The following is a 16813-nucleotide window of genomic DNA, read 5'->3' on the forward strand; positions in this document are numbered from 1 at the left end:
CAGCACTATTTACAATAGCCAGGACATGGCAGCAACCTCAATGTCCATCAACAGAGGAATGGATAAAGAAGATGCGGTACATATATACAATGGAATATTACCCAGCCATTAAAAAGAACAAAATAATGCCATTTGCAGCAACATGGATGGGCCTAGAGATTATCATACTAAGTGAAGTAAGTCAGACACAGACAAATATCATATGATATTGCTTATATGTGGAATTTTTTTTTAAAAGGGTACAAATGAACTTATTTACAAAACAGAGAGTCACAGACGTAGAAAACAGGCAAGCACAGGGGAAGGGATAAATTGGGAGATTGAGTTTGACATATACACACTACTATATATAAAGTAGATAACTAATAAGGACCTACTGTAGAGCACAGGGAACACTTCCCAGTACTCTGTAATGACCTACATGGGAAAATAATCTAAAAAAGAGTGGATATGTATTTATATATAACTGATTCAAGATTGGGATTGACATATACACACTACTATATATAAAGTAGATAACTAATAAGGACCTACTGTAGAGCACAGGGAACACTTCCCAGTACTCTGTAATGACCTACATGGGAAAATAATCTAAAAAAGAGTGGATATGTATTTATATATAACTGATTCACTTTGCTGTACAGCAGAAAATAAGGCAACATTGTAAATCAGCTATACTCCAATAACAAGTTTAAAGAACAGAGTTTGGGGCACACGCTTAGACGAGCAGTGTGAGAATATGCTTTGCTCTCTTTAAATTAGTGACTCCACCTGGTCTAGGAGATCTCAAATTAAGATTCAGAAAGTCTGCGAGCTCCTTCGAATGTCACACACAGTGCTGTGAGTGTGCACGGCTTTCTAGGGAAGGAACCCAAAGCTGCCATAGTTTCTGCAACATGAAGAACCACTGATCTTGTTTTGTTTAATGAACTTAAATTTTCAGAGAAAACAAGTAAGTGATAACTATTTGGGGGAAATCTTTCAAAGGATGCATTGAATATGCAGCTAATTGTTTTCAAGCCACATTCACCTCTGAGACGGTGGTGCTGAGTGTCCTCTGCTTGGGAGCTGTTCTCACTCTGCACCAGCATCTGGGCAACCGACCCTGCATCCCCGTGTCCTCAGCATCTGTGTGTCACGTGCGAGTTCACTGTTCATGCTGCTCTGAGGGCCTGTCCTTCCTCTTTCTTCTTTCCTTTGGTTCAGAGCTACTCACGGGCCCAGAGAGAGGGTTAACTGTACTGTCAAAAAGAGCGGGTGTTTTGGGTAGTGTGGCCTGCAGACCTGTTAAAAACAGACGTCTTTCTATATTACATCTCATATTTTATCAATCAATATTTTATCATTTCTTCGATCCTTTTCTTTGATATTCTACCATTTTTTTCTTCTTCTGCGTCTGGCTAATTAAATGATGAAATTTTAGTTATGGGAAGACTTGCTCACTTGGAGACGTTGGACTGTGTGGAGGTACTTACCCTCCTCCTTCATCTAAACCCATCAGGGGTCTGTTCACCTGGAGTATTGTGCGTGGTTACATGCTTGGCTGATGTTTAATAGGTACCGTAATGGTGGTTCTCGCAGCAGGACTCCTTTCTTTCAGAATTTTAGAAATTAGAAAACCTTTTTCTTGAGGTTGTGAAACCCTGAGAAGAGAAACCTTAAGTTACCGATCACATTTGCTGTAAGGCTTCCATTAATCTCCAAGTGATCGTTTTTTTTCTGATGCTGTTGGTTTTTGTTTTTAATCGTTATTACATCTTAAATAGAAATATATGAGCTTATAGGTCAGTGACTTTACTGCCATTTGTCACAGTCACTTTTTGTTTCCTGTTTTTTCCTTCAGTGTTTACTTTGCGGTTGGCACTAAGCTGCCCTTAGCATTTTCCCGTAAAACTTAACAAATGATGTTGGTTTTTATAGGAAATGGCCTTGTTTAAGGAAGTGAAGTCTCTCCAGCTTATCCCATCTTACCTGGTCCAGCCATTAAAAGCCAACTCCTCGGCTCACCTGGCCATGAGCCAGATGGCGCTGCTGGCCCGGCTGCTGCGGGACCTGGGCACGGAGGGCACGGGCTTCACCGTGGACAGCGTGATGCGGGTAAGTGCCCCAGGGTGGCCGCCGCGGCCTGGGCCCCGAGCTGGTGGCCGGAGCATGGCAAGCGTCTGGCCGGTGTTGGCTGCGTGCAGAGGTGGAGGGCGATTTCGGAACGTTGCCGCTTCCTCTGACACGAGGGCGCTGGAGTCGCGCTGCTGGTTGCGCCGTGGCGTCGGGGCGTGAGCCGTGCAGAGCCGTGTCCCCAGGGAAGCAAGCTCTGCAAGCAGTGACACCGCGTCGTAGCGGGTAGCAGGTCTGTGGAAGGAGGTGCATGTTTTGTGCTTTGGACAACCCCGTGAGCCCCAGAAGTGAGCACTGATTGTGTCCGTTCACTTGTAGCCCCTGGACTGCCTCCTGAGTGTGGGTCAGTGTCCCCTGTCCTGCCCTGCATCACGTGGCCACTGTCTGTCCTGCCTCCACGTCAGTTTCCTTGTTCCCCAGCACAGGCCAGAAGCTGGCCCCACGTGCTTACATCCTTGTTAGGGCCGCACCCACTTCAGGATCCCGGCGTAAGCTTTGGTCCAGTAAGCTGTTCCGCCATCACAGATGCGCACTCTTCAGGGCAGTGACACAGCAGAGGCTCACTGCTGTCCCTTGTGGCCGGTGCCGTCTGTGGGGACAGAGGCCGCTCTGCTCTTTGGGCACTCGGGGGCTCCGTCTCCTCCCGGTGTGATGCCACAGCTTCACACGTGACCTCCAAGGTCACTGAACGGAGGAGGGTGACTAGAGGTTGTGAGTGGAGGTGTCCACGGGCTGAGCCACTCTCAGACATTTCCATCCACTGAGGTGGCCCCTTCCTCACTGCAGGGCCCGGGAGGCGTGTACAACTGTGCCCCAAGGAAGTGGGGAAACTGGGTTGGTGAGCACGTCACCCTGTGCTGGTCCGTCTCCATGCGGTGGGCTTGATCCAGATGGAGAGTTTAAGAAGGAGGAGAAATGAGTAAAAGTTGGAGGTGGGGGTGAGGCTTTAATTGAAGGAGCAAAGCCCCCAAGCAGCCGACGGAACGGGGCCGCGGTGCACGCTCGGATGGCTCGGCTCAGAGCCGGGCAGCGGCCCGCCAGCCTCTCAACAGGAGGGCGTCGGCTCAAAGCCGAGAGTGGATGGGGAGGTTTGAGAGGCAAGCAGGAAGTATGAGATGCTGCCCTTGACCTCTGAGCAGGGAAACCGACCAGGAAACGTCATGGGTCAGTTTACTGCGTGATGCCAAGGACCCCAGGATCGCCATGGCCCAAAGTCCAGCGTGAAACCAGCTGGCACAGTTCCCGAGCCCGCAGCACCTTCTGCTTCACCTGGGAACACAGAGGAGGAGGGGCCCCAGATTTGAGGGCCTGCAGGGATGCCGCGGGTAACTTGGTGATGGACATGCGGGGCGGGAAATCCTCGTGGGAGGTGGCAGACGGGAGGGAGTGCAGACAGGTGAGCTGGAGAGGCAGGAGGTGATCATCCCGGGGGGTCCTCACAGTCAGAACTTCTCGAGCTGGTGCAGGGGTTGGGAAGGACAAGGTCTGGGTTAAGACCTGAGTGTGTGGCAGGCGGAGGTATGGGACGTGAGGAAACCCAGCCAGTGAGGGGCCGGAGCCCAAAGGACCAGGAGGGGATGTGGGTTTACTATACGTGGGAACGTCGGGGTATTGTGATGTGTTCGGATGACACTAAAGTGCTTAAAATGGATGGGGTGGATCGTTTGCCTACTGCAGGGTCATGCACAGATCTTGAAAAAGTACACTGAATAAGAAGAAATAAAGTGTCAGAATGATAAGCACAGTGAATCATTTATAATGTCAAACAAAAATCCTCCGTGTACACACACACACGCACACGGCACGTACACTGTGCAGCAAGTGAAGACGTCTCGGGGGCACGTGCCCTCCAGCTTCAGGACACTGGTGCCTCTGAGGGGGGAGGCGGGGGAGGGGACAGGGGGCCAGGGAGACTTCAAGGGGACTTGCACCGTAGTCCTAGGGTTCTGTTTCTTAGAAAGAGTTGAAGCAAACATGGCAAAAATGATAAACATTGGTTAATCTAGATGGTGGATGCATGAAGTTTATTATATTTCCTCTTTATGATTGAAATATTTTCTGATACTTAATATGAAGCTTCTGGGGTGATGTAACTTTAAAAGTGCTATTTAATACCTGAAGTAGGAAAAAGCAAAACACTAATAATTGTACATACAACGTGAGTTCAACTGCACATGTAAAGTAAGGGAAGTGAGGAAAACTCTGTATCTTAATAGCTGGCATTCTGTGGGCGTTGTCTTCTGTGTTTTTCGAATGTCCATGATGTCCCTATGTTTCTTTTATGCCAGAAGAAATAAACGTGGCTATTTTGAGACCCAGTAACAAGAGCGCGTCGCGACCCTGTTCTTAGTTCGCAGTGCGGGCGCTGGAGCACAGGGAGCACAAGGTGCGGGAGGCGGCGGTGGGAACGGTCCTGGACCTGTACGCGCAGCACCGGGCTCTGGTCCTTGAGTGCCTCCCTCCCGAGGAGAGCGCCGCCCGCAGGAGCGTCCTCTATAAGACACTTTTCGAGGGATTTGCTACGATAGACGGCAGACCTACAGATGCTGAAATTAGGGTAAGTTAACTTCCCTGAAGTTATGACCTAGTCCCAGGTTTAAGAAGTGACTTGGTCCGTGAGTAAACTGACACATCGTTCAGGGGGCTCTGGGGACGGGAAACACAGCACACGGAGGGCACTGGCCCCTGAGCCCGCGTCCTGGCTCTTCCATCGTGTCTGTGTAGGGATGATGGTGGCTGGAAGGGCACCTGCAGTTTTTATCAACAGGAAACATTTAACACAACACTGTCAATCAACTATACCCCCATATAAAATGTTTAATTCAAAAAAAAAAAACCAGTAAACATTTATTAGATGAATCTGGTGGATTTTCTTTTAATCCTAGCTATAGTATTAATCTTAGTGATGATTATAATACATAAGAAACATAATTTATATGCTATAACTTGTCACTCAATTTCCAATGCTACCCTAAAAACCAATTCTAATGGAAAATCATTTCATACCAGGCACAGAAAAGAGCGGCTACAGAAGAAGCAGAAAAACGCAAGAAAGAAGACATTAAAGCTTTCCAAGGGCAGTTGGAGGCGCTAAAGGAGATGCAGGCTGACGTCCAGGTTGGCAAGGTTCACTGTCTTTCACCGTCATGCTCTCGGGCGCAATCCTGTGACCGTTTATTTCCTTACGCAAATGCACAGCATGCTTGGTTTGCTTTTCGTGGGATCCTCCAAATGGGTATCTTTATTCTTTGTTGTTTTTTAAATTAGTTTAGGGGTAAATAAAAGGAATCCTCCACTGAATCATCTGCATGCTCCTCATTCTCCCCGGGGATGAAGTGCGCTGCTTTAGAGAGGACCCTCGGGGCTGCGGGAGCTGGCGGGGCGGGGAGGGGAGTAGAGGGACAGAAGTCCTCTCCGCAGCTTCTCGCCTCCTTCAGAGGCAAAGGAGGAAAAGAGGCTTGAACATGAAGATCTGATTTCCGTGCATTAAAAAAGGAGGGTTTGGGGCAAATGCTGCCCATCAAGAAGCACTGAGTCCTAGCGCGCAGGGGGCATCAGATGGTGTTTGGTTGTATGAAGCGTGTCCCTTCTGAAGGGCCCTGCCTCTGTGATTTAAATTTGTGCCATCACTCTGGTTTTTGTGATGAAGTTCCTTAAGTTAATAGTAAAAGGGAGAGGGCGTGGGCGCATAAGGCCGGCTGTGCTCGTGATCCTGGGAAGTGCTCTGCCCGCCGCTTTTTAGAAAAAGAATAAGTGACTAAAAATGGCAAAAAAGAAAGAAAATACGACCGAATTTATGTCGAAGTGCCTGTGACAGAAAGTGACAGTGACGTTTCCGCTGGACGCTGGCGTGTCAAAGTGCCTGTGAGAAGAGCGGGAAAGCGGCCACCGCGGAACAGAAGAGAGGAGGCGGGGGACCGGCGGGGCAGCATGGGAGCAGTGCCCGGCCTGGGGGCTGCCGAGGTCACCAGGCTGTGCGTCCCCGCAGCGTCTGTGGTGCGGGGCATGGAGGCCTGTCCTCCGGCTCCTCTTCGTCCTTCAGTGTTTGTTGAGTGCCTGCACTGGGCCAGCCCTGCCCTGGGCTCCAGAGATGTGGCAGGAACGAGGGCCACTGCTCCAGGAGGAGAGACCACACGGCACGGGAGGGTGGGTGCTGGCCTGCTGTCCTTGTCCTGAGATGATCACCGAAGCCATCTCACAGGAGGATGACAGAATCTTTTTTTTATTTTTTATTATTGTAAAACATACATAACATGAGATTTACCATTTTAACCATTTTTAAGTGTATGGTTCTGTGCCATTGAGGACATTCACATCGTTGTGTAGCCCCCACCACCATCCAGCTCCAAAACGTGTTTGAGAAAATGGCAGAATATTCTTAATCACCTGATTGCTCACGAGTTTTAGGAAAAGATTTTTAAACTACCAATCGGTTGTCTAATCTGTTCAAAGCATAGATTAAGGTAGATTTTACAACTAAAATTTAACTTTTGGCATTGTTCATTTGTTTCCCTGCAAGATATACAGACCCATCTCTCATTAAGAATTGTTTTTGATGCCCAGAATCCATTTGTGTAAGTTTGCTTTCTTTATTCGGTAGGTGTATAAATCACATGAACCCTATTTGCAAGTTTAATATCAGTCTGTCAAGTGCTTCCCCAGTCCTAAAATCGTATTCTCGTGTGGTTTTGTATTCAGAGCTTGGGTTGGAGAGAAGCTGCTATCGTGTAAGCTCTGATTTTCTACAATCACAGTAGACAGTGTCTGCGTGATGCGTCACTTAACGCCGTGGATAGGGGACCGGCTCGTCCCTGTCCTCCCGTGAAACTGCAAGTCCCAGGCGCCCCTCCCCCACCAGTGGCCAGCAGCCCAGGCCACGCGGGTCTAGCAGGCTCAGGTGGGGCAGACTGGCCAGTGCAGGGAGGAAAGCTTGGTGACAGGAGGAGCCCCCGGGAGGCCCCTGAGCAGGAGGAGGAGAGCGGTGGAGAGGGGCAGCTTCCCGCCGTGGACACACAGGGCCCTGCACCCCGTCCTTCCTCCGGTCAGCAGTGTGCGCCCCCCGGCTGTCACCTCCCGCGGCGGGGACGCCCAGCAGCCAAGACCCACGAGGCAGATACGCGGTGCGTGAGGGTGTGGTGCACGCTCAGGGAAAGAGGAAGCCAGAGGACGGAGGCGGCCGGCTGACGCGCCTGACACCGCGTGACACTGCGTGGCGGGGCCCCCGGCGCAGCGGTGCCGTGGCCTGTGGAGCCTCGGGGGTTCCCTTTACAGGGGCAGTAACGGGAAGCCCTGTTTGCAGGTGGTGGGAAGGGCAGGCTCCTGGGGTGCTGAAGCAGAGCCTGCGGGGCTCACTGATGGGTCGGGGACAGGCCACACCTGGAACGGGAGGGAGGGGTGGGAGCCGCTGGGGTCTCCAGGCTTCGTGGCCTGAATACCTGGAAGACTGGCGGTTCTGGGCTCTGCGCCAGAGGCTGTGAGGGGGAGCCTGTGGGCGGGGGACGGGGGGGTTTGGTCTGGTTAAGTCACATTTAAGTGACGTTAAGACCCAAGTACATGCTGGGTAGCAGAGAGGCCCAGGTGATGGCACAAACGTTTGGGTCATGAGCACAGAGATGGGTGTGCAGCCTGGGAGGGGCGCGCGTGAGGGGGAGCCTGTGGGCGGGGGACGGGGGGGTTTGGTCTGGTTAAGTCACATTTAAGTGACGTTAAGACCCAAGTACATGCTGGGTAGCAGAGAGGCCCAGGTGATGGCACAAACGTTTGGGTCATGAGCACAGAGATGGGTGTGCAGCCTGGGACCTGGGCGGAAGCACCGTCGGGGTCTGTATGGACAAAGCGGGGGCGGGCTGAGTCCTGGAGGGGGCGCGGAGGGCGCCCTGGGAGCCCGACTAAGAAGGGCCTGGAGGAGACAGGTGAGGAGAGTCACGTGCCGCCGGCAGCCCATAGCGTGTCCTTCGGGTGGGCAGACACTTATGATAGGCAGGCGACCCCCCCGAGGGGGTGCAGGTGGCCTTGACGAAGAGTGGTTTCCATGGAGACGGGGTGGGGGGGGGAGGGCAGGACGGAGGAGACTGCTGCCCGCGATTGAGAGGGCGACTCTTTCAAACAAGTGTGTTGTTTGCGGATGGAGATTCTACCACACAGCTTAAGGTCATGCCTGCAGGATCACAGTAGACCCTGGGTAGACTGTCACTCGCACTGCAGCCATTTGTCCCTGATCTTCCTGTTCTTCTCTTTCAGGAAAGAGAGGGCGAGGCTGCGAAGGCCAGGAATCAGGGTACGTAGAACGCACATCGTCAAAGCTCTTCGTAGGAACCACTTTATTCACGCGGTGAATGTCTGCATCTCCAACGCTTCAGGGCTGCATGCAAAATACTACCTTTACTAACTTGTAGCTTTTAAACTGTATTTCCCACCAAACTGGTTACTAAAACTTTGAAAATAGTTTTCTACGGAAAGTTATTTAAATAGCTTTCTTTTTAATTTCTTTAGACACTCAAGGAAGGAAAGCGGCCCCACCTAACGCCCCAGAAGTTCCAGATAATCACTATTTAGATAAGTGAGTAAAGTTGTCTCTAACCCACTGTAGAACAAGTAGAGGACACATAAAAATGCTGTCGGATAAATATATTCTCCCTGGTTCATTAGGATTATGTGAACTAACTGGCTCTTTTCAGTGATTTTGAAAGCTAGGAAATTGCCGTCTAAACCAGGCAGCATCAGCTGTGAGTCAAGATAACCTTTCCTCTCTTCCCCGACAGAAATGAGCAGGCTGTTTGTCAAAAGTCCTGTTACAGGCCCACAATTTTGTTTAATGTTTTATGAAAGTAGAGTTGATTTATAGTGTGTTCATTTCTGCTGTACAGCAAAGTGACTCAGTTGTACATATATATGTTCCTTTTCAAATTCTTTTCCACTATGGTTTGTCACAGGATATTGAATATGGTCAGGCTCAAATTTTATAGCAGCAAAATGCTTTCTCCTGTGCTGTGGCTGAGACAAATCTACAAGGAAGTTAAGGGAAATGTCTTGGTCTAATCTTTTCTTGTGATTTAAAATATCCTTTCTGCTTGGTGACGCTGACAGAGTTAGAATTCTAAGGGATCTTAAGCTACTTTATCTCAAACCCCTACGTGGTAAAGACTCTTCTTTACGCCCTTTGATAGAGGAGCTACCCAGCCCCTCCTGAGGCCCCTCGGTGAGGGGCAGCCGTGCCTCCAGGTCCAGCTGAAGCCCACTCAGTGGGTCCAGGACGGTGGCCGCAGGCTGGGCATGGGGGGGTGTCACAGAGCTCCCGGGGAGCCAGCAGAATGGGGATGGCCAAGCTGGGTCTGCGCTTCATTTCTTACCTTTCTGTCTTGTTTCAGTTTATGCATTTTTTGTGGGGAGAGGAGCGACTCCTTCACAGAAGAAGGCCTGGATCTCCATTACTGGAAGCACTGTCTTATGCTGACGAGATGTGACTACTGCAAACAGGTCAGGTGCTGGGCACTGGCGGGCCAGACCCAGGCAGGCGAGCTGGACACACAGTTCCCGAAGGCCGAATCGCAAAAATGTCCCAAGTCTTAGCATTTTCAGAGGAAAAGTTATGGGGAAAGTTTGGTCGGGGTTGATTCTTCTTACTTTATCATTAAAGTATAACATATATATAAATGTATACAAGTCATAGGTGTCACAGCTCCTGAATTATCGCAAGATAAAACAAATCCACGTAACTGCCACCAGGCCACGTACCCCAAGGTACCCCACCCTCCTCTCCAGGGTCATCACTGTCCTCATTTCTGTTTCTTGCTTTGTGAGTTTTACCGAAGTGGAATCATACGCTACGTTTGGGGTTTGCTTTACAGTATTCCATTGTTTGAATGTACCGCAATTTATCAGTCCTTTCTACTGCGTCTGGGTTTGGGCTGAGACTGTTAGGAAGAGCGTTGCTACAGACACCCTTGTGTAACCTTCCACGCGTGCGGACGCACTTTTTTGGGTGCACACCTCGTTGTAGGATGGCTGGGTGGGCTCGCATCCGGCTGCAGGGCCAGTGTGAGCAGCGCTCCTAGTGTCCAGGCGGGAGCTGCTCCCCGTCCTCGCCAGCTGCGCGGTTGCCACCTGCCACACGCCCGTCACGCTCTCCTGATGACGCTGGCCGGGAGCCTTGTCCCCCTGCTGGCCTCTCGCTGCCCTCTTTTGCGAAGCACTTCTAGTTTCTTGCCCATCTTTTGAATTGGGTGCCAGTCCCACTATTGCTGACGTGTAGTCATTCTTGACACACCCGGATGTGCGTCCTTCGCCACTTGAATGTGTGGTGTCCACTCCGTGTCTGGCCTTTTCACTGACGAGCAGGAGCTTTTCGTTTTAATGTTGTCCACCCTACTGATGCGTTTTAGGGTTAATGCTTGGGCATCCTGTGGAAGGGGTCCTCGCGCACCCCAGTTGTTCATCTTTCCTCTATGCAGCCAGCCCTCCTTTAGACAGAGGAGGGGAACCAGAAGGGGAGTGACCTTCTCTCCTGTCCTGGGGGTTCTCAGGCCTGCAGGGGCGGGGTGGGCAGGCCCCACCCTCTGAGCAGCTCCCCCCCGGGTGGCGGTGCGGACTCCTCCACACGGCGTGGCCTGGCTCCTCTGGCAGCAAACGCGAGTCTGCGGCGTGAAGCTCTAGGGTGTGTACAAGCCCCTCCTGGCAAAGAGGTCACAGTGGTGAAAGGGTCTCTCTTGTGACCCGTTTCCGGGCACGTTCTTAGAAATGGCCGGGAGCCGGGATTGAACCCAAGGCCACGTAGACCCCTGAGCTCTTCGGAGTACAGGTCAGGGTTGGTGTTGTGGGTGAACCGTCGCTTCCCCTCCGCGCTTAGCCATGGCCTCTGGATGCTCCTGAGGTAGCACGGCAAGCAGGATGTGCGGTCTCCAGCCACGTGTACGTGACTGCGGAGGTAACAGGTGTGCGCCTCCCTTCCCGAGTGGCGCTGGCGGGACAGGAGGCGCGCGCTCGTACAGGGGCCGGGGCCACACGCGCCTCGGGGCGCTCAGCCGTGTGACGTGTCCCGTCGTGGCTTCCAGGTGGTGGAGATTTCCAGCCTGACGGAGCACCTGCTGACGGAGTGTGACAAAAAGGACGGCTTTGGGGAGTGTTACCGCTGCAGCGAGGCCATCTTAAAGGAAGAGCTGCCCAGACACATAAAAACGAGAGACTGCAACCGTGAGCGCCCCCGCGGCCCCCCGAGACCCTCGTGCCGTCCCCGGGAGGCCCGGCTGGGGGGGGTCGGGGGACAGATCCCGCGTCTGCCGGTGCCCCTGCGCCCCCATTCACACCCCACGGGAGTAACTAGATCTTGTCTCATTGAAACCGTTTCAGCTGCCAAAGCGGAGAAGCTGGCGAACCGGTGTCCTCTGTGCCACGAGAATTTCACCCCCGGAGAAGAGGTGAGGGGCTGACGTGGGGGCGACCTGGCCGCATGGAGGGACGACGACGAGGCTGTGTCGCCGCGGGACCAGCCGCGGAGACGGGGGGTGTCGGGCGGAGGAGGCTGGCCCCTGGGGCGGGGTGAGGCTCTGTCTCAGGGTTCCTGCGCTCCGTGCCCGGCACGCCTGTGGCGTCTCCCGGGAAGGGGCAGCGTCTCGGCTCTTTGGGATGGAAGCGTGAAGTGGTTTCACTTTTTCCAGGCTTGGCTTTCATCTCCACGTTGGGACCTAGACTGGCCTCCTGGCCAGATTCTGTAACGCTCTGGTCCCTTGTGATGAATAAAGCCGAGCCCCGTCCAGGTTGGAAATCCTACCTCGTGTCCGGTGCCCAGCGCTCCGCCCGCCCCCAGCGTGAGCCACGCGGGTGACACAGCGGCCTAGTTGGGGGGCGCCAGGGTCTCCCACCCTCTCCTCCACGCGCCCCGTCCTCTGGAGTCGGCCCGCTCGCTCCAGCTCGCACGACGCCGGCGCTGCCCTGCGTGCTGAGCTCCCGCGGGGCCCAGCAGGCCCGGCCTCTCCTGCCCTGAGCCCCTCAGCCGCGGCCACCTGCGGTCCACCCACTGCGTCCACTGCGGGGTCCCTTGTCCCAGCCCTGGGGCTGTGGTGCCGACAGGATGGCTCAGACCCAGCGACGCCCCGCCGTGCCGGACGGTGGGCCCGGCTGCCCAGCTGCTCCCTCAGCGCCCCGGCCATCCGGCCGTCCAGGGCTCACCCTCTCTCCCTCTCAGAAAACGTCACACACGTAACAAAGACAAGCACGGGAACCGCGTGCCCCCTCACGGGCTGTGTGTGGGGAAGGCACGGGGAAGGTTAGGTCTCTTGCATCGTTGACTGGTTTTCAGAACGACAAGTTGGGTCCCCAGCATCTTCCAGTGGTGGCTTACTTGCTTGCTGGATCTTAGCGCCATCAGGAACTCACGGCTTCAAACTGTCTGCCGTGTTCAGCTGTTGGCGTCGCTGTGCTTCGTGGTGCGCGGACGAGCCGATCTCTGGCCGGCAGAGCCTCTGCAGACAGGCTCCTGGCGCTGCCGGGGGCCCAGGGGGTTCAGAGCCTCCTGGCCGTCGCAGCAAGGTGCCCCACTGAGCCTTCCGTTCCTGGTTCCCTGCAGTGGAAATGACGTTCCAGGACCCCCTCGGGTGCCTCGGGTGCTCCTCGCTCCTGGTTCGGTACCATTCTGGGCCTCTTTGCGGACAGAGCCGGGGAAAACGTTGAGATAAATCCATCAGAAGTTCATGGTGACGTTCCTGACTCGGAGTCTCAGCCGTAAGGGTTTCGAACCTCTTGCGTCGCACGTCTGTGTGTCCTTCCTTCCCTCCCAAGAATCAGTGCCCACGGCCCCCGGAGATGCCCGTCGGACCGTCACAGAGTGTGCGCTGCTCGGACCCACCTTCCCCGTGGTGGGGCTCAGAGCAGCGGTGCGGGCGCCGCGGGCAGGGAGATGCTGCTGGACGTCGCGCTGTCCCAGCCCTTCGTGTCCCCCCCGGGCCTCCCTCTGGAGACGTGGGGCAAAAGCATCTCTGCGCCACGGTCACGGGAGTCGCTCCCGTGCTTGTGTCACCAGTTGTTAACAATTCAGCCTCATTGTTTCGGTCTGTGTTCAAGTCCTAGGGGTTTTCAAAATCAAGCTCTACAATTACATGAGATTCTTAGATGGTTCCAAAGTCTGTCAGATGAGACTTATTCAGGGAAGACCCGACAGAAGCTGCTGCCCTGCCCACCATCCCTCCTCTTACAGAACAAGGGGCTTTTCATGGTTTATCCATTTTAGTCTTAAATATGAACTGCTCTCAAACGCCCACACTTTTTCTCTCTCCCTGTGTATTTTTAGAATGTAGGAGCCTTTGAGCTTTTGTTGTCGTTGTCACCTTTACGCTATTGCTGTCGTCCGTGACCAGCCCCTCCTCCCGGAGACCGGTCGGTCGGCTCCCTGCTCGGGGCAGCGCCGCCGTTGGCAGTGGCCTCCTTCCCTTCCCGCCCTGCCCCCAAGTCCCCCAGCGTCTGCCTCGAGGGGGTGGCATCTGACTCACAGTCAACTGCAAAGAGGCATTAGCGGCTTGTGCTGCTTTTCCTCTCCTTTCTCCGTGCTTTCTTAACGAGTCACCACCCGCCGAGCAGCTTAAGCACCCCTTATTCTATCACAGTTTCTGTGGGTCAGACGTCCAGGCACGCCCTGGCCAGGTCCTCTGCTTGCCGTCTCCCAGGGCTGCGCTCTCATCTGTGGCTCGGCAGGGAAAGGAGCCACTTCCTGGCACATCGCAGGTGCTGGCAGAATTCTTTTCTTCGTCATTGTAGGACCGAGGGCCCTGCTTCCTTGCTGGCTGTCCAGCAGGGCCACCCTCAGCCCCTGCACCCTGTGCCCCGGACCGTCGCACATTTGCGCACCCTGCGTGACGGCGGTCTTGGCGTGTTCGCCCAGCGGTGATGAGAACTGGGAGGGCTGTGAAGTGCCGGCAGCATCTCGAGATACGTGGGCGCTCCGGCGCTGCGCTCAGCACAGGGGGCTCCGAGGCGGGACACGCACAGAGCTCAGGACCCGCAGCCGCAGCGCGTCGCCACCTCTGGCTCAGTCGTCTCAGTGGCCCCTCTGGTGGCCTGGTTCCCACTCCACGTGCCTCTCGTTTCAGGCGTGGAAGGCCCACCTCATGGGCCCCGCGGGCTGCACAGTGAACCTGCGCCGGACGCACGTGCTGCGCAAGGCGCCCGCGCTGCCGCCAGGTAAGCATCCGCCCCGGCCTCGGCCCTGTCCCTGCGTCCCAAACAAGTAGGGCGATCATGTCGTCAGCACCAGCTCTGGCCGGAGCCCCTCCTCGTGGCCCTGCTTCCCCAGGCTCCGCGGTGGCACTCACAGAGTTGACAAACCAAACCGCGGGCGTTCGCAGGCGCACCCCGGGTCTCGGTGTCCCTCCACGCCGTGGATGCCGGTGTCCAGAAACAGGAGGTTCAGTAGGAGACCCGTAGATGGCGCCACGACCTGACTTCTGAATCACGGTTTTGGCTACTTTCTGTAGGATTAGAATGCCTTACAGAAAAGTGTTCTTTTTCATTAGAAAATTATTCTTGACCTTGGATACACGACTTTATTTTGGGGCCCTGTGATCAACGAGAACATGAGGAAATGTGTCTCGTGCTCATTCAGCGCCAGGCACGGGCAGGGGCTGCGCCCCTCACACACACACACGCACGCGCGCACGCACGCACACACGCACGCGCGCACACGCACACGCACACACACACGCGCACACACACACGCGCGCGCATGCACGTGTGCGAGGACCAGAGGTGCTGGGGGAGCCGCCCCGCCTCCTAGCCGGGTAACCGGCCCTGATCACATGGCTGCTGGTCTTTCATTTTGGGAGCTGTTTGAAACTAAAAATTAGGTAAGCGGCTCAGTTCTCTCCTCTGGCTCTTCTCCTCTCCTGCCGTCGCATGTGCTTCCTCGAGGGTGGCCTGCCCAGCCCCCCTCACATCTGCCGGCCCCGCGCGGCCACCTGTGGGCTGGGTGACCGGGAGCGTCCCAGCCCTTCGTGCTCGGATCCTCCCCGTGTCTGGCGACCCCGGGCCACTCGTACTGTCGCCGCAGCTTTGCACCCTGGCTCACGTTTGCCCCCCGTGCTCTGTGTGTCTGTGTGTCCACTGCAGGTAAAGGCGCAGCCACAACCAAGTCAGGGACCTCGGGATCCAAGTTCGGAAGCAAGATCCCCACCCCCAAGGGGGGCCTGAGTAAAAGCTCCGGCAGGACGTACACAAAGCGGTGACAACACACCATCTGCTCCCTCGTCTCCAAAGGGACCGAGCAGCTTCCCCAGCCATGGACGTGTCACCTCAAAGCATCTCTAGACGTGGCAACCCCCGCTCCACCCCTGCTGCCCCCAGGCTCCTGCTGCGCCCGTCCTGACCGTGGCCCCTGCGTCCGGAGCGAGGCCCTGATCTCCCCGTGGCTCCGGCTCGCAGGTCTCCGCCCTCCAGGGCCCGGGGTCCACAGGAGATGGTTCTGTTGGAGGAGCGGCACCGGGCAGCCAGTGCGGAGGGACTGGCTGGGCGCAGCCCCCTCTCCGCAGCTGCTTGCAGTGATTTCCATAAAGCCCTTGCTCTAAACCCCTTGCATGTGGGTCTCTCTCAGCCGTGGTGGAAGGTCTGCAGGGCTCACCAGGCCGGGGGATGGGGGGGCCAGTCACCCTGTGCCCCTCCTCCCCAGGGTAGGGGGGCCGTCGGCCTGCAAAGCCTGCACGTCCACAGCAGCAAGAAGTAAGGTCAAGGTCAAGAAGTTAAGGTCCCGGCCCGACCCCCTTGGCTCTCACCTGCCAGACGCTCGGAGCGCAGCCCACCTGACCCCCCCCCCCCCATCGGCGCCCACACCAGGCAGAGTGGAGGTTAATGCTGGCGGCTCCACGTCAGGCCCTTCCTCGGGGGGCTTCAAGTTCTTTACACGCATGAAGCCCTAGAAAAATATGACACGACATTCCCCGATGATCCTGCGCTCACCTGAGCAGGTGTGTCCGTCGAAATAGCCCTTTTTCCTAAACCCCTGGGGCAGGCAGAGCGACTCCCACTCTGTGTAACATTCAGAGGAGCCTCTGAGCCTCTGCTCAGCCCGCCATCCTGTCCCGCTCGGATCCGCGTGGGAATTACAACTGTATGTTCACTTTTCTCAAACACTTCGTATGATACGTTCAACACCAAAAACCACGTAAAATGATGAAACCAAACCTCAGAATCCGGTCTCCTGACCAGCCGCCAACCAACCCTCCCGGCCCATGGCAGTGGCTCACCTGGCTTCAGAGCCAGGTAGCTGTGGGGGAGCCAGTGTCCGTCCAGAATGTGCTTGGAAAGGCCGCCTTCTCGTCCACGCCCGTGGTCCCCAGGTGCCCAGCCCACTAGAGACCGAAAGATGTCCCTCCCCGCCCCACCCGGCCCCGTGCCCAGGGTGTGCTTTCCTCCTGAGCATGATACAGGCAGGCTTCCAGGATGAGGGCTAGAAATGCATGGGATTGACGAAATGTGTACTACACCGTTAGTGTAAGAATATTGATTCCCAACCATGTAAAATAACAAAATATATATTTAAAAACTAATCGCTAGGGCTTCCCTGGTGGCGCAGTTGTTGGGAGTCCGCCTGCCGATGCAGGGGACGCGGGTTCGTGCCCCGGTCCGGGAAGATCCCACGTGCCGCGGAGCGGCTGGGCCCGTGAGCCGTGGCCGCTGAGCCTGCGCGTCCGGAGCCTGTGCTCCGCAACGGGAGAGGCCG

General features: G+C 55.2%; 1 protein-coding gene across 4 annotated transcripts in view; it reads left to right on the forward strand.

Annotated features, from left to right (window-relative positions):
• Positions 1 to 16813, forward strand: part of CEP104 (centrosomal protein 104) — a 58904-nt gene extending 42091 nt beyond the window's left edge. For 3 of the 4 annotated variants that reach the window (XM_024125428.3, XM_028487939.2, XM_028487940.2), the window contains 10 exons: positions 1921 to 2097; positions 4466 to 4672; positions 5125 to 5232; positions 8356 to 8392; positions 8608 to 8674; positions 9483 to 9591; positions 11166 to 11304; positions 11461 to 11528; positions 14193 to 14283; positions 15208 to 16813. In XM_024125428.3, coding sequence (XP_023981196.1) covers positions 1921 to 2097; positions 4466 to 4672; positions 5125 to 5232; positions 8356 to 8392; positions 8608 to 8674; positions 9483 to 9591; positions 11166 to 11304; positions 11461 to 11528; positions 14193 to 14283; positions 15208 to 15323 — 1119 coding nt within the window. In that variant the 3' untranslated portion in view covers positions 15324 to 16813. The other variant, XM_055083817.1, reaches the window with a different exon arrangement.

This window comes from Physeter macrocephalus, chromosome 3 (genome assembly GCF_002837175.3).
Source record: "Physeter macrocephalus isolate SW-GA chromosome 3, ASM283717v5, whole genome shotgun sequence".
Taxonomy (NCBI): Eukaryota; Metazoa; Chordata; class Mammalia; order Artiodactyla; family Physeteridae; genus Physeter; species Physeter macrocephalus.